Here is a 27,127-nt window from a genome sequence, read left to right on the forward strand (position 1 = left end):
TTTTACATGGAGTTCTTTATGGTATAGGGGAACCCACCCTCCCTCTTTCTTAGTTAATGCTTTAGGATATAAAAGTTGACACAACACCCTGCAAGGTAGGCCACTGTTAATTTCCTTGCACCTGGGCAGAGAAAGAGAGAGAGAGAGAGAGAGAGAGAGAGAGAGAGAGAGAAGCAAAGGAAGGCTTTGTCCAGGTAATCTGCAAGAAGCAAGATTCGAAAGGAGAGTCAAGCTTCACACACAACTCAGGCTGCCGCCCCACCTAGGCCTACTCAGAAGCAAGTCCCGCCGAATCCAAGGGGGCTTCCTCCCAGATAAAGGCGGGTTCCGCTTGTAGCCTCGGTCTCTTAGCGCTAGAGCGTTCCCTTCGTCACAACGATTCCAGACACACAAAGCAATTCTCGAAATCACCACTACAAATCCTCACAATAAAAATGGGGGGGGGGGGGCAGGATCCGATAACAAGATTAGCTGTTAGACAAAGGTCTGCGAGCTCCTAGGCATTGAAGCCCACAGAGTCAAGCTGCACTACTCACAAAACCCACCCACTCCGCCGGCAAACGCATGCTAACCTGCATTTTTAAAATCCCGGTTTTTAATCCCATAATTAAGCACCGAATTCCCTCACTCCAGGAGGAAGGTATAAACCAGCCTTTGCCAAGTTGTTGCTGCTGTTGTTGTTGTTTTGCAGGGTGAAGTTGGAGTGGATGATCCTTTGGGTCCCTTGCAACTTTACAATTCTAGGATTCTCTGAGTTTGTGCCATTCAGATGTTAAGACTACAACTCCCATCAGCCAGCATGGCCTATGATCAACAATACAGTGGTACCTCGGGTTAAGTACTTAATTCGTTCCAGAGGTCCGTTCTTAACCTGAAACTGTTCTTAACCTGAAGCATCACTTTAGCTAATGGGGCCTTCTGCTGACGCTGTGCCGCCGGAGCACGATTTCTGTTCTCATCCTGAAGCAAAGTTCTTAACCCGAGGTACTATTTCTGGGTTAGCGGAGCCTGTAACCTGAAGCGTATGTAACCTGAGGTACCACTGTACTGCTATGTATGCAAGAACATCAGAAGACCCTGGCTCCTGATATCAGGTCAAAGGCCCGCTGGAACCCAGCATTCTGTTCTCACAGGGGCCAATCAGATTCCTCCAGGAAGTCCACAGGCAAGAGCCCTCCTTCCCTCCCTGCCACTCATGGGAACAAAAGAAAAGCCCTCCTGGATCAGGTCAGAGGACCTTCTAGCCCAGCCTTCCCATTGGCCAAACAGATACTCCTAAAGGAAGCCAGCAAGCTGAACCTGAGAGCAACAGCCACTCTGCCCACTTGCAACGGCCAGCAGCTGGCATTCATATCACTTCTGACCACGGAGGGAGGATGTAGCCATGCTGGCCAGCAGCCACCGAGAGCCTTATCCTCCCTGAATTTGTCTAGTCCTCTAAGATGACGAGCCTGGCTGTCGGATCAGGCCAGTCACCGTGTTAGAAAGACAGATATAAACACTAGGTGCTGGTATTTCGTAAGGGGTCAAAAGCGCAGGTGGAAGAGGAGGCAACGCTTGGGTGAAGTTCACCAAATCGCTGGGGGAACTGATTAAGTCCATTTGGGGGCAAAGCTTGGAACAATTTCTAGTTCATTTCTTACTCTGTGTGTGTGTGTATTTGTATTTGTGTGTGTACATGTATGTGTATACATACACACACACACACACACACACACACACAGTGTCTTAGCTCGGGTTGAAGTCGCTTCAGATTAAGCCTTTTCGGGTTGTGCTCCGCGGCGACCCGGAAGAAATGGAGCACGTTACTTCCAGGTTTCGCCACTCGCGCATGCGCAGATGCTCAAAATGACGTCACACACATGCGCGGAAGGGGCAAATTGTGACCCACACACGCGCAGACACGGGTTGCGTTCGCTTCAGGATGCGAACGGGGCTCCGGAACGGATCCCATTCGCATCCAGAGGTACCACTGTATATATGATTTGGGCCTTTAAGATGAAAGTTCAAAATTATCAGGAAAAAGAAATTAAACCATTCTTATACCAGTGTGTGTGTGTGTGTTTTAAATTTTTTAAGCCTCTGATCAGGGAGAGGCCAGGGTTCAAGCTGGTGGCCATCCCTGCCTCTTGTGGGAAGGAATTCTGTAGTTTAACAACACGCTGCACGAAGAAGTACCGTATTTTTCGCTCTATAAGACGCACCAGACCACAAGACGCACCTAGTTTTTGGAGGAGGAAAACAAGAAAAAAATATATTCTGAATCTCAGAAGCCAGAACAGCAAGAGGGATCGCTGCGCAGTGAAAGCAGCAATCCCTCTTGCTGTTCTGGCTTCTGGGATAGCTGTGCAGCCTGCATTCACTCCATAAGACGCACACACATTTCCCCTTACTTTTTAGGAGGGAAAAAGTGAGTCTTATAGAGCAAAAAATACGGTACTTTATCTGTGCTGAACCATCCAACTTTCAGCTTCATTGGGCATCCCTGAGAGTTTGAGCTTTATAAGAGAGGGAGGAAAAACTTTTGCTCAATCCACTTTCTCCGTGGCATGCATAAATTTAATCACCTTCTGTCTCCTCATCTCTGACTAACGTTATTCCTCTCCCCCCCCCCCCCCCGATCATTTTGGTTGGCCTCCCCACCCCCCGAACGGAACACGAACTGATCCGGTTCGTCCTGCAAAGGGACAAACATGAACTTGGGGGGGTGGAAGTTCCTTTTCTTTTAAACACGTTGGACTGTGAACTGGAACCAGTTTCTTTAAATAAATAAAAAAGGAAGCTTTCAAGGGGAGGAAGGAGGCAGAGTTTCACCCGTGGGCTCCTTCCTCCGAAAGAAAGAGGGAGGCAGGATCATGAGACCCCCAAAGACCTGAAAGAGGGAAGAAGCGGAAGGAGGAGGAGGGAAGGTTAAATAATGCTCTCCCTCCCCGAACAAGGCTAGCGGATGTGCCTTTGGCCTCTCGGCCCCAGTTCAAGGACCCTGGGGGCCAGGGAGGCAGGAAGGCACACCCTGTGTGGGAGGCCCCTCTGGGCCTTGTTCCTATAGGGGCTTGGGAGGGGGGCGGAAAGAGCAGCCATATCCGCAGCAGCCTGGCCCTTCTAGGTGGTTTCTTGTCCGGGGATAAAGTTTTCCTGGAGGGGGGTTCTCCTACCATAAGGCTAAGGGGGAAGGGCAAGGACTCAGTGGTTAGAGCACCAGCTCTGGGTGCAGAAAGTCGCAGGTTCAATTCTTCAGGGTGTCTCCTGCCCAGAACCCCAGAAGGTTGCTACTGTTTAAACCATAAATAAATAAATAAATAAATAAATAAATAAATAAATAAATAAATTTTTATTCATACCCTGCCCTTCCCGGTTCAGAAAACCGGGCTCAGGGCGGCTAACAACAAATTTAAAACACTTAATTGATGCAACGAAAACAGCATAAAAGACGGTATAAAACGTGAATAACAATCAAAAATCAATTTAGGGGGGAAATCCATCCAATAAACATTAGATGATCACCATGGCTAGCTGGCTAAATTAGTCCTATTTGGGCCAGCAAGGAGACCAGGGGAGAATTAGCTGTGGGATCCCAGAGCGGGTAAACTTCATAAAAAGGGGAGGGGGAGGGAAGGAAGGGGAATAAAAGATCAGGCTAAGTTCAAGTTGAAAGCCAGGCGGAATAGCTCTGTCTTACAGGCCCTGTGGAAGGAAGTTAAATCCTGCAGGGCCCTGGTCTCATGGGACAGATCATTCCACCAGGTCGGAGCCATCACTGAGAAGGCCCTGGCCTTGGTGGAGGATAATCTGACTTCCTTAGGGACCGGGACCTCTGCTTTTTCCGAACCATGATGGCTAGGAACTTCTGTTACTAGGAGATAGAGCTCAGCTCGGTGGCAGAGCACCCACTTCGGATGCAAAAGGTCCTGGGATCCACCCACAAGATCTCCAGGTGGGAAACTTGCCATTTGAAACCCAGTGTAGGCAATAATGAGCGAGACTGAACAGCCAACGTGGTCCGACTGGTCGACCCGTGGTCTGATCAGAGTGCCGACAGAAATGTTAGCCGGCGGGTTAAAAAATGCAAGGTGGGTGGGAAGGACGGAGGAGGTGGCAGAAAGCAGAGATGTCTTGGAGAGGAGGAAGAAAGCCTTGAAGAAGAGGGAGAACTGGGAAAGAGGACAACTCACATATGGGGCTCACATATTCATTCTGGAAACCACCTGCCAAATCTTAGGCAGCAGGATGCTAGTCCCTGTGAAATTTGCACCCATACATGTCTTCCTTTGTTAAGTGTTTAGGGCTGAGCAGCGATGTTCTCATTTAGCCACAAGGTGGGGTCGCTGCAGCGCAGAGCATTGGAAGCCAGCAAAGAATCAAGGGAGCGCTGTTTTTTTCTGGTGGTACTGGCCACAATAAAGGCAGTCAACAACAGCATTACAATTCACCAACAAAACAAAGAGTTGTAAGGGGTGCTCACCGTGCCCCTTAAAGATCACATGCAGTAATAATTTGGGGTTTACTTGCAACGCCTGCAACCCGTTTGCACAAACTTTGCAACCCACTTTCAGTTTGTGACTTGGTTAGGGCCTTTGCCCCAATTACCGGTATAAATTTCCATTTCGTTTCTGCCCCAGTTATAAATTTCCATTTCGTTTCTGTGCTATTAGGTCAGGATAACATGCACGGAGCATCAGAAAGGTCACAGGCTCCCGCCTCCCTAGATTCATGCCTTGCCGTCTCCCTTGATAACATGCGCCAGGCGCAGGGAACCTTTGGCCCTCCGAGTGCTGCTGAACTACAACTCCCACCAGCCTAGAAAAGCTTGTATGCTGTCATATCCCCTGATCAGAGGAGGAGCCGAAGCATGCAGGGGGAGGGGACTGTTTCCAGCTTTGGAAGCAGTGTTTGAAATGCGCCGTGAGCATTTTGCACCTGGCTATTGACCACTTGCGATCAAGGGAAGATGCCTGGGTGTGAGGATGGCGCCTGGTGTCTCCACCATCTGGAGGTACAAGCCTAGAGATCTTCGGATCTGGACTGTTTTCACACACTAACACCCCATCCTGTAGAATTCTATCAGTTATATTTTATCTGCACAATCGGAAAGAATATTGGGAACCAAAATGCTTTTTCTGTGCAGCCTGAGCAGGAGCAATGAAAAACGTTATAATTAATTATTGTAGCTTGGCTTCACTTACCCCACCCCTCTGCCCTGCTCCCAGTTGTGAAGAACATGCCTACGTTATGAATGGTCCATGCCACCATAAAGAAAAAGAGTTCAGAATGGGACAATATATATTGTATATTTTTTCTTTCGTATAATTTTGCTATTTCTTTGTCTGTTTTATTTTTGTTTTCTTCTTTGCTTTCCCCCCCTAAATGTTCTTTGTGTGTATGTGTTGATTTTAAACCAATAAAGATTTTTTTTTAAAAAAACCCAGAATAGGCCAATATATATGTGGACTGCCCCTGGACCAAGGGGCTTCTAAGTTCTCAAAGCTCTTAACCAAGCTCAAGGTTGTCATCTGAACTAGCCAGATGTTTAACTGAGAATCAATCACAGTCAGTCAGTCATCTGAAAAATAAGACTTTAGACCCGTCTTGCCCCAAAATGGCAACTAGACATTCCGTTTTGATGACTGCAACCTTGGTTTAAGGAGCCATTTGGCACTTAGCTTGTGTTTCTGAGTTTCTAACACTGCTTGCAAGTTGCTGCAGGGGAACAACAGCGAGGAAAGTCACAGGTGAGGTGTTCCTAGGACCAAGGTGAGACTGTCAAGCTCCCTTGCTATTTCTGGACGCTGTTAATGTAACTTGGTTATAACTACAGTATCGAAATGCTGCTATTGTTTTGTGGGCTGTGATATTTGCTGTCGAGTTGTTGCTTTATTATGTTGGTATGAAATTGTTTCCCCACTGTTTGATTTTGAAATGCACCCCTGCTTTCTTTGCTGTAAGCCTTTCCGAGTGTGATTTCCGCCCCCCCCCCCGTGTGTGGAAAAGGAAATAAAATGAATGAATGAAGAGAGGCCACGATCAACGCCACCAGGAAGAGAGGGGAGGGAGGGGACACAGAGGGCTGACCTGCCACCGTTGCAGCCAGCCAGCCAGCCCTCCACCACACCCAGGAAAGGGAGAGGCAGCCGGCCTTACCGTGTACTCCATCACAGGCAGATGCCGGAGGACCCCTCTTCTTGGGAATGAGACCTGCGGTTCAGTGACAAAGAGGGAATTAGCCAGGACAGTCCGTGCCATGGCGTATGCTGGAAAGCAGGGTGGGGTGGGGTCTGGAAATCAGGGAACGCTGGGAAACGCTCACATGAAAGAAGCAGCAAACTGCTCTGTGCAGGCTCAGGAGGTTTGGGGGTGTCCATGGGACAGTACAGTGGTACCTCAGGTTAAGTACTTAATTCGTTCCAGAGGTCCGTTCTTAACCTGAAACTGTTCTTAACCTGAAGCACCACTTTAGCAAATAGGGCCTCCAGCTGCCGCCGCGCCACCGGAGCACGATTTCTGTTCTCATCCTGAAGCAAAGTTCTTAATCGGAGGCACTATTTCTGGGTTAACAGAGTCTGTAACCTGAAGCCTATGTAACCTGAAGCGTATGTAACCCGAGGTACCACTGTATCGCAGAGCAGATGTCATCAGGGAGATGCCACTGCTCCCAACCCTGCTCAAAGCTGCCTTGGAAAGCTCTTTTAAGCCAAAACCCGAAAGGCAGCGTTGTTGGGGGTGTATATCAGGAGAGGTCCGTGGGAGAACAGAATGCTGTACAGGTGGCAGATTAAGCTTCCCAGGAAATCTCAACTTCTAACCCCCCACCTTACCCCATCCTTCCTCAAGTGCCTAGTCCTCATGGCCGCCTGCTGAAATTTCAGAGAGAGGAGCTTCAACAGCTGGACTGAGGCCCCACCCGCGCTATGCCTTTAAAGCAGCGTCATATGCCTTTGAACAGTCGCCGTTTCCCCCCAAAGAATCCTGGGAGCTGTAGCTTAAGGGTGCTGAGACCCCTATTCCCTCGCATCCCAGAGCTGCAGCTCCCAGAGTTCCCAGGGGAGGAGGGCTAAACCACTTTGGGAACGGTGGTTCTGCGAGGGGAACAGGGGTCTCCTAAAAACTCTCCGCAGTGTCAGCAACTTTAAGAAACTGCAGCTCCCAGGATGCTTTGCAGGAAAGCGACGACTTTTTAAAGGGGTAGGATACTGCTTTAAATGTATCGTGCGGACAGCAGCCTTCCCACACAAGATGCTGTTTATCCATGCAGCCCAGAACTGAGTACAGTCATACCTCGGGTTGCAGACGCTTCAGGTAATAATAATAATAATAATAATAATAATAATAATAATATATTATTCGTACCCCGCCCATCTGGCTGGGTTTCCCCAGCCACTCTGGGCGGCTTCCACAGAGACCAAAAATACACTAAAATGTCACACATTAAAAACTTCCCTGAACAGGGCTGCCTTAAGATGTCTTCTGAATGTCAGGTAGTTGTTTATCTCTTTGACATCTGATGGGAGGGCGTTCCACAGGGCAGGCACCACCACCGAGAAGGCCCTCTGCCTGGTTCCCTGTAGCTTTGCTTCTCGCAATGAGGGAACCGCCAGAAGGCCCTCGGCGCTGGACCTCAGCGTCTGGGCAGAACGATGGGGGTGGAGACGCTCCTTCAGGTATACTGAGCCGAGGCCGTTTAGGGCTTGAAAGGTCAACATGAACACCAACACTTTGAATATTGCTCTGAAACGTCCTGGTTGTGTGCCGAACCCGGAAGTACCGAACCCAGAAGCGCCAAATCGCGACCAGCGCATGCGCAGATGCAGCACTGCGGGTTGCGGACGCTGTGGGTTGCATCTACTGTACTCTTGTCAGCCAGTGTGTCAACCAGAGAAGAGTCTTTCAGAGAAGAGGCTACCTGAAGGCAGCCCTGTTCAGTGAAGTTTTTGGTGCGTGTTGTGTTGTGCTTTGCTATTTTTGTTGGGAGCCGCCCAGAGTGGCTGGGGCAACCGAGTCAGATTAGTTAGCATATAACTAATAAATTATTACGATTATGGTTATAAAGGCTGCAATTATAATCTGATAAATGTGATTATTGTATTTAATAAACTAAGCATTTTGGGAAGTTCCTAGCGTACAGTGTTGTACATTTTCTGGCTTTTCAAAATGAATAAAGTGAGTGTATGTGTGTGTTTGCGTGAAAAACACCCACCCACCCACACACCCACACCATAGACATTCCCACTGCCTTGGGCTGATATGGTGGCAAAGTCCCCTCCCCAGTAACCTCCAAAGGAAGAATGCAGAGTCCAAGATATGCTTGTGCGGGAGGCAAACAAACAGGATTTGAACTTCCTGGTGTTGCTGCTGGAAGCAAGCAAGCCTTTCTATCTGGGGCCCTAACCTCGCCCCAGGCATGGAGCCTGGCTGATGGGAGAGATTAGGGCGGGAGGCTACCAGATAAGGGGAGCTCAGAGGAGGAGCAGGAAAACAGCAGGCTAGAGAAAGTCAGCAGTAAACAGGCTGTGATTAATGAGCTGTCTAGTGGGGGGAGCAAGCCAGGGAGGCCTGAAAGCAGGAGGGAAGGCAGAGCTGGTGCTGGCTCCCAACAGCTTATGTAGCTTTTGAGAAAGGGGGGGGGTCCATGGATTCGTGGAGCCCACATGTTCAAAGGAAGTCTACCCCAGAATGCCAGTTGCAGGGGGACAAACAGGGGTGAGAGATGTTCACCCCATCACATGACTGGGGGATTTTCATGAAAGCAGAATGCTTGACCAAATGGACTTGCGGCATTAAAAAGAGGGGGAAAACTGCATGAACAATTTGCCCAGGCAAGCAGAGTGGTGTAGCGGTTAGAGTGTCAGACTAGGCCCTGGGAGAGACCAGGGTTCGAATCCTCATGGGGTGTGGCCCTGGCCAGTCACTGCCTCTCAGCCTAGCCTACCTCACGGGGTTGTTGTGTGGGGATGACCCTCAGGGCCCTTTCCGACTCTACAATTCTATTTTTCTTTGACTGAGGATGGGGAGAACCATGTCTGGCACACCTGGAGAAGAAGGCTGGATAGAAAATGCAATAAATAAGAAGTCAGTAGGGAAGTTCTGCTGCCATGGGTTCAAGTCTCGGTGTTGATCGCTGCACTCAGAGCAACGAAGGGAAGGGCCGTGGCTCAGTGGCAGAGCTCCAGCATTGCATGCAGAAGGCCCTGGATTCAATCCTCGCCATCTCCAGGCAGGGCTGATAGGAGACACTGCCCCAAAACCCTACACAGTGGTCTAACTTAGTATAAGGCAGCTTCCTGTGTTCCTATGGCATATCCCCAGACATGAAAGACTCGGGGCATTCCAAAGCTTACTTTCTGGTTTAGCGGCATATATAAACTTCGGCTCTCCAACTCAGCTGCAGAGGTGTCAACCTTTTGCAGAAATAAGGATGTGGGAAACAGCAACCCCACACCCCGGCCTGAGAGTGCCATTGCGGGATGTGGCTTCTGCAGAGGCCAAGCACACTCCCTTCCGAACAGAGGCCGGCGCAGGGAGACATGGCGCTCTCTTTCTCCCTTCCGGCAAAGCCAGGAAGGAGTTCTTCCTCCCGGGCGGCCGACTTACGAAAGGGTGGCGATCCCTCGCACAGACGGATTGGGAACGGAGAGAGCAAATTGCCCTGCTGAAAAGCTGGCCTGGACACACACACTTTTCTAACCCCCGTCTCAGAAAGCAAGAGCAAAGACAAGAGAAGAAACTACAGCCTCACCCCTTCAGGAATCGCTCCTCCTCTTCCTAGAAGAGAGAAAAGGAGGTTTCCCTAACTTAAAACTGCTTCTGGTTTCTCCCCCCCCCCCCCCCCGCCGCCTCCTTTGCAGGCCATCCTGATTTTACAAGCCCTGAAATCTGAGATATCAGCCAGCCCTCTCTGAGCAGGAACAAGACAAGCCCCATAACCCAGTCGCAGTTCAGACATTCCTTTGTTCTCAGACGTCCCCCAGGTGACCAACCCAACCAGACCATGGAAGGAACTCCCACTGGCCTTGATGTACCTGGTAGAAGGATTGGTCTTTCTTTCTTTTTTTGCAAAGTTCGGTGGAAGGCAGTTAAAGGACCAGAGAAAAGGGTGTCGTGGATAAAAGCACAGCGGTAAAGAGCTTGTTTTGCACAGAGAAGGTCCCAGGTCCACCAAGCAACAGAATCTTTACAAAGGGGGAGGAAAGACCTTGTCAAACTCTGGAGAGCTGCTACCAGTCAGGGTAAACAACGCTGAGCTAGACGGACCAATTGGATGCTTGCTATAAACCAGACGCACCAATAGTATGCTTCCTATAAACCAGCTGCTCATTCAGAACCATGAGGACTAGGACCCTGCGCTATTTCAAGGAGAAAAACCGTAGCTCGGTGGCAGATCTGATACACACATGGAAGACCCCCCCCAGGTTCAGTCCCGGGCATGCAAGGTGGAGAAATAAGCCCTGTCTGAAAACCTGGAGAGCAGCTGGTCAGTGTAGAGAATACCTAGCTAGAAACACCAAGGGGTCTTGACTTGGGGTAAGGTAGGCTTCCCCACGTCCTGTTCCCTTAAAAGTTCAGATTATACAATCGGAGAGTTGGAAGGAACCCCCTGAGGATTCTCTAGTCCAACCCCCTGCAATGCAGGAATATGCAGCTGTCCCATACGGGGATGGATCCCGCAGCCTTGGTGCTCCAGATGTCGCTGAACTCCAAATCCCATCACCCCTGGAAGTTGTAGGCCCACTACCCATCTCTGCCAAGGGCGGAGCCACTGGAGTATTTTACCTCGACTTCCCATGTGTTGTCCAGCCCTGCCAGGCAGTGGATCTTTTATAAACGATGTGGCTTTTTCAGAAAATTTTGAACTGGAAAAGTTTGCCATGCACATATTAGGAAAATTCGATTAAGAGAGTTTTTTTCAGTTTGCATCAAAACATTTTCTGATGCCAGCTAGAGCAGGTATGGGGAAACTTTGGCCCTCTGGATGTTGTGGAACTACAACTCCCATCAGCCCCAGCAAGCGTGACCAGTGGCCATGGATTATGAAGGTTGTTGTTCTCAGGAGATTGACAGGAGGGTGGCTCTGCAGGTATGTGCAGAGGTAAAGATCTGATTTGCCAGCTGGACCCAGTTCCCCAGCCCTGCCCTAAAGAGTACGTTCCTTTTACTTTTACAATGCTAAAGTCATGAGGAAGGCCTGAAACTCAGAGGCAAAGCTCCTGCATTGCACACAGGAGGCCTCAGGTTCAATCCCTGGCATCTCCAGGTAGGGCTGGGAATATCCCTCTCCCTGAAATGATAAATGGTCTGTCTCTGTACAAAGCAGTCACCTCCGTTGAAACTGCCAGCCTCGCCTAACACAGAATCTGCAGCTGGCATCTATCGTTATCAATGGACTTATGAAACAGAAAGAATTCCCCCAGAGAAGGCTGGAAAGTTTTCCAGAAAATTTCCTGCCCCATATCCCTGGTCTCTTAGGGTTTTTCTTACAATCTCCCTTTTCCAACCTGGCTGTTTGAGGCAGCGTTCGGAATTAGCTAGGTGCCAGGTGCAAAATGAACCACTTGCGACCAAGTGAAGATGTTTGGGCGCTAGGATGGCACCTGACATTTCCACCATTCAGGGATCCTTAGATCTGGACTGCTGTTACACACTAACATCCCAACCTGTAGAATTCCATCAGTTATATTTTATCAGTACAATCGGAATGAATTTCTGGATTCAAAGTTCTTTTTCTGAGCAGCCTGAGCAGGAGCAGTCACCATTAAGAAAGAGAGTTCAGAATAGGCCAATATATACCGGTATGTGGACTGTCCCTGCACCAAGGGGCTTCTAAGTTCTCAAAGGTCTTAACCAAGCTCAAGGTTGTCATCTGAACTAGCCAGATGTTTAACTGAGAATCAATCACAGTCAGTCAGTCATCTGAAAATAAGACTTTAGACCCGTCTTGCCCCAAAATGGCAACTAGACATTCCGTTTTGGTGACTGCAACCTTGGTTTAAGGAGCCATTTGTCGCCTAGCTTAAACACCTGAGTTTCCAGCACTGATTTAAAAGACGCTTGTAACTGCAGATCAATGAAGGAAGCTGCCTTGTACTCAGTCAGATCACTGGACCATTTAGCTCAGTAATGTCTACACTGACTAGCAGCAGCAATCCAGGGTTTCATTTTTTTTTTAAATGATATTTATTGAGAATTTTAAAGTTACAAAGAAAAAAGAAGGAAAAAACAAGAGAAAGAGAGAAAGAAAGAAAAAGGTAGATAAAAGTAACAATTAAACAATACAAATCAATAAAAACCAAAGTCAAAAAGAAAAAAACAAAACACACAATACATCAAAATCAAAAAGCAAAAATAAACAAACAAATTAAAAACAAATCCAATATTCCCAAATCCTTAACTTTCATTAACTTATTTCATCGACCTCCTCATACCTCCCTTTTTTGTATTCTAGTTGTTAATTATCTCAGCAAATCCTTTCCATCTTTCACAATATTCTGTCATTAAATTACCTTAATCTATTTTAACCTTATCTTACCATAAAGAAACCCTAAAACTTAAAACTTAAATCTTATTTATACCAAATTCTTTTAACCATAACATATTCTTACATAATTCTTTTTAACATTTCTGCTCAAGCCAAATAATTTCATTCCAACATTTTTCTAATACTCATTAATTTTACGATACTTTTCTAAATATATTTTTAAAACTTTCTTCCAATCTTCATCCATCGTCTCTTCTTCCTGGTCTCGGGTTTTGTCAGTCCTTTCTATCCCAGCAATCCAGGGTTTCAGGCAAGGGCATTCCCACCCCTAGCTGGAGAGGCTGTGGATTGAATCATGGACGTTCTGCATGCAGATCGGATGCTCTGCCGCTGAACCATGGTCCTTCCATTGGAAAGAAAGTAAAATTCCAGCCCTCATGATCTTAAACAAAGGACAGGATTTCCATGAATACGAACGTGGGAAGCTGACTTATTTCCGTCACACCATTGGTCCAGCTAGCTCAGTATGGTCTGCTCCAGGGTTTCCTAAACTTGGGTCTCCAGCTGTGGTTTGAGTACAACTCCCATCATCCCTTGCTAATAGGACCAGTGGTCAGGGATGATGGGAGTCGTAGTCCCACCACAGCTGGAGACCCAAGTTTGGGAAACCCTGGTTTACACTGACCAACAGTGGCTCTACAGGGTTTCAGGCAGGGAACATGCCAAGTCCTACCTGGAGATGCCATGGATTGAAGCTGGGACCTCCTGCATGCCAAGCAGATACTGGGCTGTGGTTGTTCTGTCAGGCATCAAGATGCCCCAAAAGCCTTAACAACGGAGGAGGCTTCCTTTTCCCAATTTAACAAGCATTTCCTGAACCTCAGCTGCAACCTGACTCAGTGTTTTGTCAGATCTCCGCTGAAGTAGCAGAACTGTGTGGGAGGAAAGGGGCCACAGAGTTCAAGAGAAGATTCACGGGTGCTTCCAGGATCAACTCCATGGCTGAAGAGTGTTGGCACACTTAGCTCGCAGCAGATTGAGCTGTGATACAAGTCAGGCAGGCAGCCAACAGGATTATCATCAGCCAGAAACCTATAGCCAAGGATTTGCAGGCTTGGCTCCAATCAATATGTGATCTCTGATTGGATGGGATATGTACCTGGCTGGGGACAAGATGTTCCCATCATCCCATACCATGCTGGTTGGGGCTGATGGGAGCTGGAGTCCAGCAACCTGTGGAGGGCCACAGGTTCCTCATCTTTTCCAGTGGGTGAAATGGATGATCTGTATGAAGCAGCCTCACACGTTCCTCCAAACAGCAATTCACACAGGCAGGGAGGAGGAGGCTCATCCGAAAGAAGGAAACATTATTAAAATAAACCAGGCGGGGGGAGACCCCAAGAACACCAGCTAATTTAAATCCAGATCAAAGCTTGCTGCAACTATCAAATGCTTGGGAAACACCACTGGCCCAGGGCGCAAGGAGAAGCTGCCGCAGAGGAGGGAAAGCCATATGCAAGGCTGGAAAACCCCACAGATTTGGTTGCCAAAGCTTGGGATTTGAATACAGCATTTGCCTTCTCTGCCCCCAAGGGAGGACCCTGCCTGGAAGAGAAAAGCTATACATCTGCTATTTTGTAATCATGGGATATTACTCATTGCTTACTCACGTCCTTTTAAAATAACACCCCCCCCAAAAGCTAAGCATTTCGCAATGGGGTGGGATTCATGTACCCAGCCAGAACTGCATCCCTCCACCACCACCTGCTCAACCCCAGTTCCAGCTCAAACCAGGCAGGCTGATGGGAAAGAGACAAAACTCAGACCCACCTAGTGAAAGACTATAGGAGAAAATGGCACAGCAACTGCCAAAAGGAGGATATAAGGGGGGAAGAGAGATTGTACTCTTCTTGGACAGGAGTGAGGAAACTCAGGCCCCAAATGTGGCCCTCCAGGTCTCTCTAACTGGCCCTCAGAACTCTCCCCAGGCCACACCCCTCAGTGACCCTGCTCTGCACGCTCCTTGAGTGTTTTTGCCTGGCTGGAATGTGTCCTTAAACACTGATCACACCTCTTGCTTGCTTTGATGGTGTGTGAATGTGTGTACTGAACAAATTTAAACTTATTGCTCTGCACATTTTCACATGTGGCCCTCAGAAGGCTGCTCATAAGGGAATGCGGCCCTTGGACTGCAAAGGATTCCTCCTACCCTTGTTCCATGCCGCACCAACAGCACTGCAGGGATACCCGACACAGGAGCGGCGTAAACAGCCAGAGGTCCCCTCTCCTCCACATCTATGACCTAAGCCATTGTGTCGCCTTGCTCTCTAGGTCTGCTAACAGGACTTGTTCTCCCATAAGAGAACTACTGGGCCAAAGTAACAAAGAGGCTGAGCCGCGGCAGACCTGGCCTCTGGACGACCTCATTAACTGAGTGCAAGAGTGGAGAACCTTTGCCCCTTCCAGCAGTGTTCAAAACTCCTATTGTTTTAGGCACATTTTGTGACAGGGAATGTCATTAGCTTGAGCAGTCTCTGAGCTCTGGGCGCAGTACTGCGCCTAAGATTTCAGATTAAAACTGCAGAGTGGAAGGAAAGGGGGAACTTTTTCTGCCTCCCCCACTTCCAGCTACTCTCTGAAGACCGGAGAAGAGACCCTCTTAAGAATATTGGGGGGGTGGGCAGGGGAAGAACTAGACCATGTGAAAAATGAACATAATATTTTAACAGCAGTTCATTCATTCTCAGCTTTGAATTCTTGTTATAAAAAAGCCACCTAGACATTCCGTTGTTGCGTCCATAACCTAGGTTTAAGTTGCCGTTTAGCTCCTAGCTTTCATATCTCTGTTCCTAACACTGCCTTCCAGGTGTTGTTGGACTCCAGTTCCCATCAGCCACAGAGCCAGCGTGGCCAATGGTTAGGGACGATGGGAGTTGTAGTCCAACAACATCTGCCGAGGGCTGAAAGTTCTCCAGCTCTGCCTTATAAGCAAGCCGGTCTTCTCTCTCAGACCACCTTCCACAACACAGGGATGATAATACTGACCCAATGAAAGAGATGGTATTGTGAAGAATTTCAGAAAACAATACGAGCCTAGCTGCTAGATGAAGCCAAATGCCTGTCCAGTTCAGAATCCTGTTCTCACAGTGGCCAACCAGATGCCTCAGTGGGAAGCCCAACAGCAGCTTTCCCCTCCTGCAGTTTCCACCAGCAACTGATATTCAGGCTGCCTGATCATAGTCATTGTGGCTGATAGGCCCTAATAGCCTTCTCCTCCATGAACTTGTCTAAGCCTATAGTCTTAGGTGCATGTTTGTAGCTTTCATGGAATACTAAACAGTATTTTTAGTATCATGAATACTAAACAGGTATTAAAAAGGTAAAGGGACCCCTGATCATTAGGTCCAGTCATGGTTGACTCTGGGGTTGCGGCGCTCATCTCGCTTTATTGGCCGAGGGAGCCGGCGTACAGCTTCCGGGTCATGTGGCCAGCATGACTAAGCCACTTCTGGCAAATCAGAGCAGCACACGGAAACGCCATTTACCTTCCCGCCGGAGCGGTACCTATTTATCCACTTGCACTTTGACATGCTTTCGAACTGCTAGGTGGGCAGGAGCAGGGACCGAGCAACGGGAGTTCACCCCGTCGCGGGGATTCGAACCGCCGACCTTCTGATTGGCAAGTCCTAGGCTCTGTGGTTTAACCCACAGCGCCACCCGCTTCCCAAACAGGTATTAACTGAGATCAAATCCACACCATACATTGAAAGCACATTCAATGCCCATTTAAAGCACACGGCTTTCCCCAAGGAATCTAGGGAACTGAACAAAAGAGAAACCCTACTGGGTCAGGCCAAAGCATTGTCCAGCTTCTTGTGCCCACATTGGCCAACCAGAGGCCCCAATGAGAAGTCTGCAAACAGGACCTGAGGGCGACAGCAACCTTCCCCACATGTGAACAACAGCAGCTGGGATTCAGAAGCATACTGCCTCCTCCGACAGTGAAGGGAGAACATAGCCATTGCGGCCACTTATATCCACCACGAACTTGCCATATTTTGAAGAGGAAAAAGAGGACGCGATGACGGCAATTCAAAGCAAATAAATGCAATTTGTCTCAAATTTTACCCCTGGAAAAACAGGGCACATGTCGCTGGCCATCACTGCATCTTGTGAAGAACCCCAAGATAACTTGGTGTGGTGAGCCTGGATAGCTCAGTGGGTTAGACCATGGTGCTGATAACGCCAAGGTTGAAGGTTCAATCCCTGTATGGACCAGCTGCATATTCCTGCATTGCAAGGGGTTGGACTAGATGACCCTCACAGTTCTATGATTCTGTGATTTCAAGACTTTAAAGATGTGCAGTCATCATTGGAAATAATGAGCCCCCACCACAGATTAAATGCTGCGCTTCTCCATTTCAGTTAAAGATTCCTTTCCATAGCAGTCGCCCTGTGCCAAGAGCCCACAACCTCCCCCTTTTCGAATACTGTACAATAACGGACCGAGTAGATTAGACACACAGGCTGCCTCTACTCCACCATTTCGTTTCCCCCACAGTGGCCAACCAGATTCCTCTGGGAAACCTACAACTAGGGCAGGGAGGGCCAGGCCTTCCCTGGTTTGTCCCCTAGCAACTAGTATTCAGAGGTAAGTTGCCTCTGAACCTGGAGGTTCTGCTTCACAGACACGGCTCACAGCTGTTTGCAGACTTCTCCACCTCCACCTCTCGCATGAATCTGCCCGATCTCCTTTTAAAGGAAGTTACCAGCACAATCTTCACCGTGTCTGCTCAGTGGCAAATCCTGTTGTATTCAGTGGGGCTTAAACACACACAGACACGCACCACTTCGCCTACCCTGAATCTGCTGCCGGGTCGGATGACTCCCAAGCCCCCCTGTCATGGGAGAGAACCACTCATATGCAGAGATCTCGGGCTGGAGGGTCGAGGCGCAGGTTCGAATCCGCCACAAGGCTCAGTTTTTTAACCCATTCCCTCCCTGCCTGGCCTACCTTACAGGGCTGTGCCGAGGATTCCGAGGAGGGCGGCCCCCTCCTTTGCTACACACATACGATTCGCAAAAGGAAAGACGAAGAAAAGAAGAAGAAGACCCAAGTCCGGGGGGAGGCGAGTCTAGAGCGCCGTGGGGGGGGGAGGAATCGCCCGGAGTCAATCACGAGGGGGGGCGGGGCTACGAGGGAGGGGCGTGCCCGCGCTTCTTACCGGGGCGGCGGCACCATGGGGGTCCTCAGCGGAAGGCAGAGGCGGCCTCCTTCCGTCGCGCAGCAGCTCCTCGGCAAACTTCAGCTGGGCCCCGGGCCCCACTCCTCCTCCCCGTCAACCACTTCCGGTTGCGGCCGCCCAGAACCTCACTTCCGGGCTTCAAGGGCTTACTTCCGGTTCCTCCTCTATGGCTCGAGCCCCACTCTGGTTCGCACGCCCCGCCCATTTATTTTTTTAACCAACCCTTCGCTAACCCCGCTAGACATAGAAATCAGGGTAGAGTGACACGCGCAGCCTGAAAGTCGGAAGGCTCTTAAAAACAACAACAACTCTTATTTAAAGTTCCTAATGGGGTTGTTTTTATTTCTTCCTCCCATAAAAAAGCTGTTCGACAGTGGAACAGATTCCCTCGGGAGGTGGTGGGCTCTCTCCTCCCTTGGAGGTTTTTAAGCAGAGGTTGGTTCGCCATCTGTCATGGACGCTTTAGCTGAAATTCCTGCCTGCATCGCAGGGGGTTGGACTAGATGACCCTTGGGGTCCCTTCCAACTCTATGATTTACCAGGATGTAGGGGACGTGGGTGGCGCTGTGGGTTAAACCACAGAACCTAGGACTTGCCGCTCAGAAGGTCGGCGGTTTTGGGCTCAGTCCCTGCTCCTGCCAACCTAGCAGTTCGAAAGCACGTCAAAGTGCAAGTAGATAAATAGGTACCACTCCGGCGGGAAGGTAAACGGCGTTTCCGTGCGCTGCTGTGGTTCGCCAGAAGCGGCTTAGTCATGCTGGCCACATGACCCGGAAGCTGTACCCCGGCTCCCTCGACCTGTAAAGCGAGATGAGCACTACAACCCCAGAGTCAGCCACAACTGGACCTAATGGTCAGGGGTCCCTTTACCTTACCTTTTAGGGACCACCCGCAATACAAGAGATGGGTGTGGCATACGGAATAGGGTGTAGACTGAAGTGTGTGAGACAGGCAGGGAAGCAAATTTCTTGAGTTTTTACCAATAATGTAACCAGTGCAGGTTGGACCACAGCCACCCACTCAGGACAGAGATGCAATGATAGGGAAAGCTGCATGGGTCAGAATTCTATCTGCCATGCAAGCTTTTAAAGGCTCAGATGTCACCCCCTCGGTGACATGAAGGTAGCCTTCAACTTATATACCGTCCCTAAGAGAAATGGCAGATCATGGAGATACCTGATTTCCTGATCATCTCTTGCTCATATTTCCAAGAAACCCCAGAACAGGGTGTAGTGCAGGGATAGGCCTTCCATATGCTGTTGGGCTCAAACTGCTATCAATCCCAGCCAGCAGGGCCAGGCGTCAGGGATGATGGGTTGCAGCCCTCCATCTGTTGTTTCCCCATAAGCGCCATTAAGACTCATTCTGTGGCGACTGTAAAGCCAAGGCATCATTCTTCTGCCTTGGGTCTCTTGCTGCTGTCACTCTGCTCTGCCTCCTTTTCTCTCCCTTCCACAAAACTGGAAAGTTCTGGCTTTTGTTTTCATTCACTGAACATTTAATACATATACAACATCAAGTACAGAGGAAAGCAACATTCTAAATAAATGAAATGGCTTTAATTTATATAAAGCTGCTATGTGTGCTTAGTGCTCTGAGGGACACTCACATTCACACACTACTAAACCGGGTATTTCCCCCTCCATCCTGCTTGCAGAATTATTAAACCTATTCTTGCTGAGCTCATCCTACAGGTCTTATTCTGTTATGCAGGAAACAAGGATGGCAATAGCCAGGACACATCTGACTTAGTGGGAAAATGAGTGTATGTGTGTTCAGACTCTTTGAGTGGCAAATTAGGCCCACTGGTCTTCAACTGGTGGGCTGGGACCCCCCCTAGTTGATTGCAGTCTGATCCAAGGTGGGTCACAACAGGAGCACTAAAAGAGTAAAGGTAAAGGTACCCCTGCCCGTACGGGCCAGTCTTGACAGACTCTAGGGTTGTGCGCTCATCTCACTCTAGAGGCCGGGAGCCAGCGCTGTCCGCAGACACTTCCGGGTCACGTGGCCAGCGTGACGAAGCTACTCTGGCGAGCCAGAGCTGCACACGGAAACGCCGTTTACCTTCCCGCTAGTAAGCGGTCCCTATTTATCTACTTGCACCCGGGGGTACTTTCGAACTGCTAGGTTGGCAGGCGCTGGGACCGAGCAACAGGAGCGCACCCCGCCGCGGGGATTCGAACCGCCGACCATGCGATCGGCAAGTCCTAGGCGCTGAGGTTTTACCCACAGCGCCACCCGCATCCCTTAACAGGAGCACTACCACCTTGTAAATATATGGTAAAAATTAAGAAAGGGTCCCCAAATGAAGTGGCTCCTGGGCCTGAAAAGGTTGTAGGTTCTAATAATTTATCTTAAGGCTAAAGGGTGACCTAAAAATGTTTTAATAAATGCATTGTTTTTATAGCAATATATATTATTAATAACATTTGTAGCAAATTACCTGTAATTTATATTAGGGTCAATATAAAAATATTATGATGTATATGTATTAGAACACGCTTAACTGATATAATCAACTCTAAGCGAAAGGCTGGACTGGATGAATCCCAAACTGGAATTAATATTGCTGGAAGAAATATCAACAACCTCAGATATAATTAAAGAACCTTTTAATGAAGGTGAAAGAGGAGAGCGCAAAATATGGTCTGAAGCTCAACATCAAAAAAACTAAGATCATGGCCACTGGTCCCATCACCTCCTGGCAAAGAGAAGGGGAAGAAATGGAGGCAGTGAGAGATTTTACTGTCTTGGGTTCCATGATCACTGCAGATGGTGACAGCAGTCACAAAACTAAAAGACGCCTGCTTCTTGGGAGAAAAGCAACGACAAACCTAGACAGCATCTTAAAAAGCAGAGACATCACCTTGCCAACAAAGGTCCGTATTGTTCAAGCTATGGTTTTCCCAGTAGTGATGTATGGAAGTGAGAGATGGACCATAAAGAAGGCTGATCGCTGAAGAATTGATGCTTTTGAATTCTGGTGCTGGAGGAGACTCTTGAGAGTCCCATGGACTGCAAGAAGATCAAACCTCTCCATTCTGAAGGAAATCAGCCCTGAGTGCTCACTGGAAGGACAGATCCTGAAGCTGAGGCTCCAAGACTTTGGCCACCTCATGAGAAGAGAAGACTCTCTGGAAAAGACCCTGATGTTGGGAAAGATGGAGGGCACAAGGAGAAGGGGACGACAGAGGATGAGATGGTTGGACAGTGTTTTCGAAGTTACCAGCATGAGTTTGACCAAACTGCGGGAGGCAGTGGAAGACAGAAGTGCCTGGCGTGCTCTGGTCCATGGGGTCACGAAGAGGCGGACACGACTAAACAACAACAAAAGCTATATAGAAATATGCTTAATATTTGACTGCATCGTTTACATTTGTAGATATAAATTATATGAGGGCCGAAAGGCGAGACAGCAATTTACGAACGAATAAAATATTAAAGCTTTAAAGATACATATTTATTATATCTTACATGATATTTAAATTGCATGTCATATAAACAATAACGCAATAATATATGTTTTCCCACATGGTCCTGATTATCCCTGCCTCCCTTCCACTTCCGCGCAGAGGACGGACAGCGATAAATTATTACTGTAATTTTAAAAATAAATAAATAAAGCGAGCGAGGGGATGAGAAAGGGAAGGGGAGGGAAAATCCCAAGCCAATGCCAATGACAGCCAATCAGCCTTCTCTACGTCAACAAACGTCGCCCTCCCTGCGCCTCCTCCACCCAATCAGCGCCATCGGCGGCGGCGTTTGAAAAGCGGCGGTTGAGGAAGGGGTGTGTGTGTTTGCGTGTCTGAAGCGGGGGGAGGAAGGGAGAGGACAGCAGGCGCCCTCGCGCACGCGCCGAAACGAGGTCTCGCGCCGGGCTCCTCCCTCGTCCCGCCTCCTCTTCCAACGGGCGCCAGTGAGAGAGGCTTGAGCGCGCGCCGCCGCTCGCTCGTTGGCTGCTGCTGCAGAGGCTGCCGGGATACTTCAGTGACGGGATTCACCTATTAATTATCGTCGTTGTTGTTGTTTCCCTCTCATGGCTCACAATCAGATCTACTATTCGGACAAGTACGACGACGAGGAGTTCGAGTACCGGTGAGAAAGGGCGAGGCCTAAGGCGGGGAAGCGGCGGGGTTTGCCCTGAGAGGGAGAGGAGGGGCGTGGCTAGGGGTTGCTATGGCTACGTTGAGGGGCGGGGCCCTAAGGAGTGGGCGGGGCCTTCCATAAAAGAGAGGTGGGCAGTGTGGTGTAGTGGTTAGAAGGTGAAGACTAAGCCCTGGGTTCAAATCCCGCCACTCAGTCATGAAGTCCATTAGGTGGTGACCGGCCTCTCAAACTAGCCTACCTCATAGGGTTGTTGTGAGGATAAAATGGGGGAGGGGAGAGAGAACCATTTGCTCCATCTCAGCCTCCTTGGAAGCAAAGGTGGTGTCAAAATGTAATGTTATAATGGAATAGCTTCAGGAAGAATATCTCGGAATAATGAGCAGTTCTGATTGTAGGTTGGGGAGCAGCTCTGGAAAGAAGCTCACAGTCTGTTATTTGGATGGATCTAGCATTATCAGTACCGTTATTGTCATCATTTCTGGGGTAGGGGACAGTTTTTAGGAATAATCTCTCAGAACAGTAATCAGAATAACCAGTTATGGTTGTGGGTTGTTGCATGCAGCAGATTCAGTACTAGGAAAAAGGAAGTTTATGATATACTTCCTTTGTTATACTGTGCAGGTGGTTTGGATTGAGAGGTGGCTTTCCAATGGCTGCTATATGTATACTGTACTGCCTTGAGTATGGGAGGCAACATGCTTAACAGTTGCTGAAGAATGACAATAGGAAAGTGACATTTCCTTCAAGTCTAGTCTTGTGGGCTTCCCAGAAATGTAAGACCCTGCTGGATCAGGCCAGTGGCCCATCTGGTCCATCATCCAGTTCTCATAGTGGCCAACCAAATGCAAAACTCTCTCCTGCGGTTTTCAGCCACTGATACGCAGAACGAAACATTGCTTCCTCTGATTGTGTAGGTAGACGGTAGCCATCATGGCTAGTAGCCATTGATAGGCTTGCCCTCCATATATTGGATGAATTGAACATAATTGCTGGACCAGATGGGCTGTGGGTCCAATTTGTTGGGTCTCTTTACTTTCTGACGATTGACTTAATGGTCACAAACTATTTTACAGCGATCCTTCCTGTGCTTCTTTTAACATTCTCTCCTCTTGATCCTGCCGCTGCAGGCACGTGATGCTTCCAAAGGACATTGCCAAGCTGGTCCCGAAGACCCACCTCATGTCCGAGTCAGAGTGGCGGAACCTGGGGGTCCAGCAAAGCCAGGGCTGGGTTCACTACATGATCCACGAGCCAGGTAGGTTGCACAATGGCACAGGAGGCCTGGAGCAAATACTAAGAGACCTTGCTTGAGTGGAAGGGCTGACAAAATGGCTTTCTGATATCAGGGTAGCAGGAAATAGATTGGGCAGAATGTGAGACCTGCTATCTCTCTGTTGCACGTGCACACATTTCTTCTTCTAGGGCATGCTTGGCAGATCTGTGCCCCTCCAGATATTGGACCACAACTTCCATCATGGCTGACCTTTGAGAGTCCTGGGACTGCTGGGATTTGAAGTCCAGCAGTGCGTGGAGAGCCACAAATTCCCTACCCCTGCCCTGAATGAACATCTAATCTGACCTGATATAAATAGCTCCTCTAGTTCCACACTGCACATACTTAAAACAAGGAAGTCACTCCCACAGGAGGCAGGCAGTGTTGGTCAGCGACTCAGATGATTTAAAAAGAGGATTAGACAAATTCATGCAGTAGAAGGTCATCAGTGCCTGTTAGCCATGGTGGCTATGCTCTGCCTCCATAGCTGGAGGCAGTAATGCTTCCAAGTACCAGTTGATGAAAACTGCAGGAGGGAAGAGCTCTCTTGTTCTCAGATCCTGCTTGCAGGTTTCCCACAGGCATCTGGTTGCCCACTGGGCTGGGCTAGGTGGCCCATTGGCCTGATCCAGAGGGGTCTCCTTGTGTTTTTATGGATAACAGTGAAGGAGGGCTTTTGCCTTTATGCCCTGCCTGTGAACTTCCTGGAGCAATCTTGCAGGCTCTCCTTATGTTCTTTGGAGAACTTTCCCATTCAAAGGGAGGCAGTGAGGGGTGCAGATTACTGTTACAAATTATAGTTACAATCCCAGTAACTGTATAGACCAGGGGTCTGCAACCCGTGGCTCCGGAGCCGCATGTGGCTCTTTTACACCTTTGCTGCGGCTCCGGGGCGGATACTAGTGAGGGGAGGATGTGTATTGTGAGCCCCGACACTCCCCACTGTGGCGGGCGCTGTACTGGCTGTGACGTCGCATGGGGGAGGTGTGTGCGTTAGTCACGCACCGTCCCGACGTCACCTTCTCACCCGCCCGCCCGCTACATTGTAAGGGGCATGTACGCTGGTCACTGCATTGAAAGGGGGCGTATACGCTGGTCACTGTTTTGAAGGGGAGTGAAGAACACACACACACACAAAAAGGTAACTTGTTAATTTAACGTTTATTTCTATGAGGAGGAGTAATTCTGAGGGGTCAAACAAAGAAATAATTAAAAAAGTGACAAAAAGGTTATTTTTATAATGACGAGTTTTGCGGCTCCCAGTTTTTTTTCCTTTGGAAACGGGTCCAAGTGGCTCTTTTTATCTTAAAGTTTGCAGACCCCTGGTATAGACTGAATATCTATTCAGACGTAAATATATTTAGGCCTTTGCAGAGAGCCACTGCCCTATAAAACCTGTGTTTTTTTAAAGCACACAGATGTGGCTTCAAAAACAGCATCCAATGCTTCTGTCGGCTTCTTGCAAATCCCAGTTCTGAATTAAAGTTGCTAGTTCCTCACTGCTTTCTATTTAAGCGAATGCCTCTGCCTCCCTTAGGAGCAGAGTTTATGTATTAATAAAGTACTCCTTATGGCCCAGTTTACTGGTGTTCATAATGTTCACCACCCTTGGTATGTGATTGAATATGACAAGATGAAAAGACTCCTGGCATATACTGCATATCTTGCCTCTCAGTTTGGCAGAGCACCAGCCATAGTTGGGAGTGTCCATTACCTCCACTAAAGCAGGAAGTTACGGTACTTTCGTCTTCCCCTAGTCCAGATCACAGTCAGGGTTGGCCTGTCACTCATTGGGTGGCAGAAGCTCTGAACTGATCAGGGAGCTGGCTAGGGATATCAAGAAGAGAAAGTGCCCTGCAGCAATGCCAAATTAGAGTTTTGATGCAGCCATTTTTTATTGTATAAATAGAATCATTTAAGAATTATTCCTATAACTCATGCCTTGCTGTAATTGTGCTATATAGACTCATCTTAAAAACTTGGCTCTGCAATTTGTTTTTATACTGAATATGCTCTGTGTATAGTTCTGTGATTGTTTGTATGGTTATATGTTGGCTTATACATATGCTTATGATAAATCAATGAAAAATAATGTGATTAAGTAGAAAAAAATGAAATCTTTTAACCACCAAAAACAGCTTACAGTGTTATGCAGTCACAATATTTGAAGAGGGAGAGGGACCTGTGACAAGCGTGAGATTCTGCTTCTCCCGATTCCTTCTGCCTGCAGATTTTTTAACATAGGAAGCTGCCTTATACTGAGAGACCATTGGTCTATCTCTCTTAGTGTTGTCTGCACTGACCAGCAGTGGCTCTCCAGTGTTTCAAGCAAGGGTTTCTCTCAGCCACACCTGGAGGTGCCAGAGATTGAATCTGGGGACCTTCTGCATGCAAAGCAGCTGTTCTACTGCTGCTCTTACATGGTTGTAGCTTTAAGCTTATTTGAAGTTGCTGCAGTGAGGATTAGCAACTTCAAATCAAAACCTGGATTTGGAGGAAGCTGATGGATGCATCGAATGCTGTTTTGGAGGTCATGTTTGCGACACAGCTGTGACTGTGCCACGTGCAAAGTGCTCATTTGATTTTTGACATATGCTTAGAAACACCCATGTTAGGCTTGAGTCACCTGGCCTTTCAATATTATTTTCTAGATCTTTTTTTAACATGCCATTTCCTCTCTCCCTGCAGAGCCCCACATCCTGCTTTTCCGACGGCCGTTGCCAAAGAAGCCAGAAAAATGATGTGCTTGGGCCTTTCCCCATGCTTTAGCTATAAGCACCTTTAAACAAAAAACCCAGCAATTGTGTTTTTTGGAAAAGTTTGACAAATGTTTTCACTATGTCTGTCAAGAAAAGGCCACTCAATGCAGTTAATGCCGGACAAGAAAAGCTTTGCTTGCTGCAGAAAGACTGTCTGCTGAAAAGGATTGGTTTTAGCTGCTGAAACATTGATATTTTTTTACACTGGCTGAAGCCTTGCTCCTGCTTTATCCCACACAGCAGGGCTGGTTTGGTTTTTAAACCCAGGAGAATGCAGTGTGTTTCCCTGGTTGGATATTTCTAAAACCTTGTATTTCATGTTAATCCTTTGGAACTTTTAAAAGTTACGCTTGATATGACTGTTCTTCAGGGTCTGTCAATAAAGCACCAAGGTTTTACACATCCTTTTGCTTATTTCATAGACTCCCTCAAACCTTCTGGTTGCTGTAATCTCAAATGTGGCTTGAACAGCTTTGTATTAATAGCTGATGTGCAAACAGTGAATGGAATTGCATGCAGACAAGTGAATGGACAGGCAGAGAAGGGGAAGATCTGCCAGCGTGCTAGGTAGATATCTATATTTTATCCAATCAGTGGTTATTTCTATGCCTCCGGGGGCAGCGCCTCCCTTCTCCATGGTCACCATAACAATGCTAAGAACAAACCTCTTAGCAGGCTACTAATTTATTTTATTTCTGCTGGTAAGTAACCTTTATGGGTTTATTTACAAAGCTGAGCTAGAAGTATTTAAAAAATAAGCTGCAGATGAGCTTGTGCATGTTGTTGGCATCCATCTGTCTCGGGAGATAGTGGAGGAGTATGCCTTTGCAGGTGATGTCAAACTGTTGGAAAGTTGCAGTGCCTGCTGTGGCTGTAGAGACCGATATGGGAGAGACATGTTTTGTTGCAGGTGGGGCAGACGAAGGCATCCGGTTGTGCTGCTGTAGATGCGTTTCTTCTCTCTGCGCTCCTCCCAGCAGTCATTCCTCCTCTGGTCACTGCTATGCAAAAATGGCGTGACTGTCTGTCTCCAGGCACTGCGGTCATCTGCAAGGAATTTCCACATAGCAGGGCTGATGTCACATTTGCAGACATCTTTGTAACGTGTGTTACAGCTTCTCTTTCTGAGGCCTTTCTGCAGAAATGGCACTGTCTCTTAAAACAAACAAACTTCACGGATAGGACGTAGCTACCTCTCTAGGCATCTCATTGCCTCTCCTTAATACTTAAGTGGGCATAGGAACAAGTGGGTGCTGGCTCATGTGCGTTCAGTTGC

The 27,127-nt window shown here is 48.3% G+C and overlaps 2 protein-coding genes across 5 annotated transcripts in view; one reads left to right on the forward strand and one right to left on the reverse strand.

The window, feature by feature from the left end:
• Positions 1-17,845, reverse strand: part of SHC1 (SHC adaptor protein 1) — a 45,624-nt gene extending 27,779 nt beyond the window's left edge. Inside the window, exons 1-2 of one of the 4 annotated variants that reach the window (XM_080984661.1) lie at positions 17,692-17,840; positions 6,139-6,192 (exon numbers count right to left, since the gene is read on the reverse strand). In XM_080984661.1, coding sequence (XP_080840787.1) covers positions 6,139-6,150 — 12 coding nt within the window. In that variant the 5' untranslated portion in view covers positions 6,151-6,192; positions 17,692-17,840. Of the gene's footprint in view, positions 1-6,138; positions 6,193-9,585; positions 9,706-17,480; positions 17,587-17,691 lie in introns of those variants that run through there. The other 3 variants (XM_080984662.1, XM_080984663.1, XM_080984664.1) reach the window with 3 other exon arrangements.
• A 3,710-nt stretch (positions 17,846-21,555) lies between these two features.
• CKS1B (CDC28 protein kinase regulatory subunit 1B) lies at positions 21,556-26,253 on the forward strand. Its single transcript, XM_080984958.1, has 3 exons — positions 21,556-21,807; positions 22,947-23,074; positions 25,781-26,253. The coding sequence occupies exons 1-3, from the start codon at positions 21,749-21,751 to the stop codon at positions 25,831-25,833; spliced, it is 240 nt and encodes a 79-aa protein (XP_080841084.1). The 5' UTR covers positions 21,556-21,748; the 3' UTR covers positions 25,834-26,253.
• Positions 26,254-27,127: the final 874 nt, after the last annotated feature.

Source organism: Podarcis pityusensis, assembly GCF_964106645.2.
Source record: "Podarcis pityusensis genome assembly, chromosome: 16".
Classification (NCBI taxonomy): Eukaryota; Metazoa; Chordata; class Lepidosauria; order Squamata; family Lacertidae; genus Podarcis; species Podarcis pityusensis.

Coding starts and splice junctions, on each gene's coding strand:
- CKS1B (XM_080984958.1), top strand. CDS start 21,749: ATGGCTCACAATCAGATCTACTATTCGGACAAGTACGACGACGAGGAG. Junction 21,808..22,946: donor GACGAGGAGTTCGAGTACCG/GTGAGAAAGGGC, acceptor CTGCCGCTGCAG/GCACGTGATGCTTCCAAAGG. Junction 23,075..25,780: donor CTACATGATCCACGAGCCAG/GTAGGTTGCACA, acceptor CTCTCCCTGCAG/AGCCCCACATCCTGCTTTTC.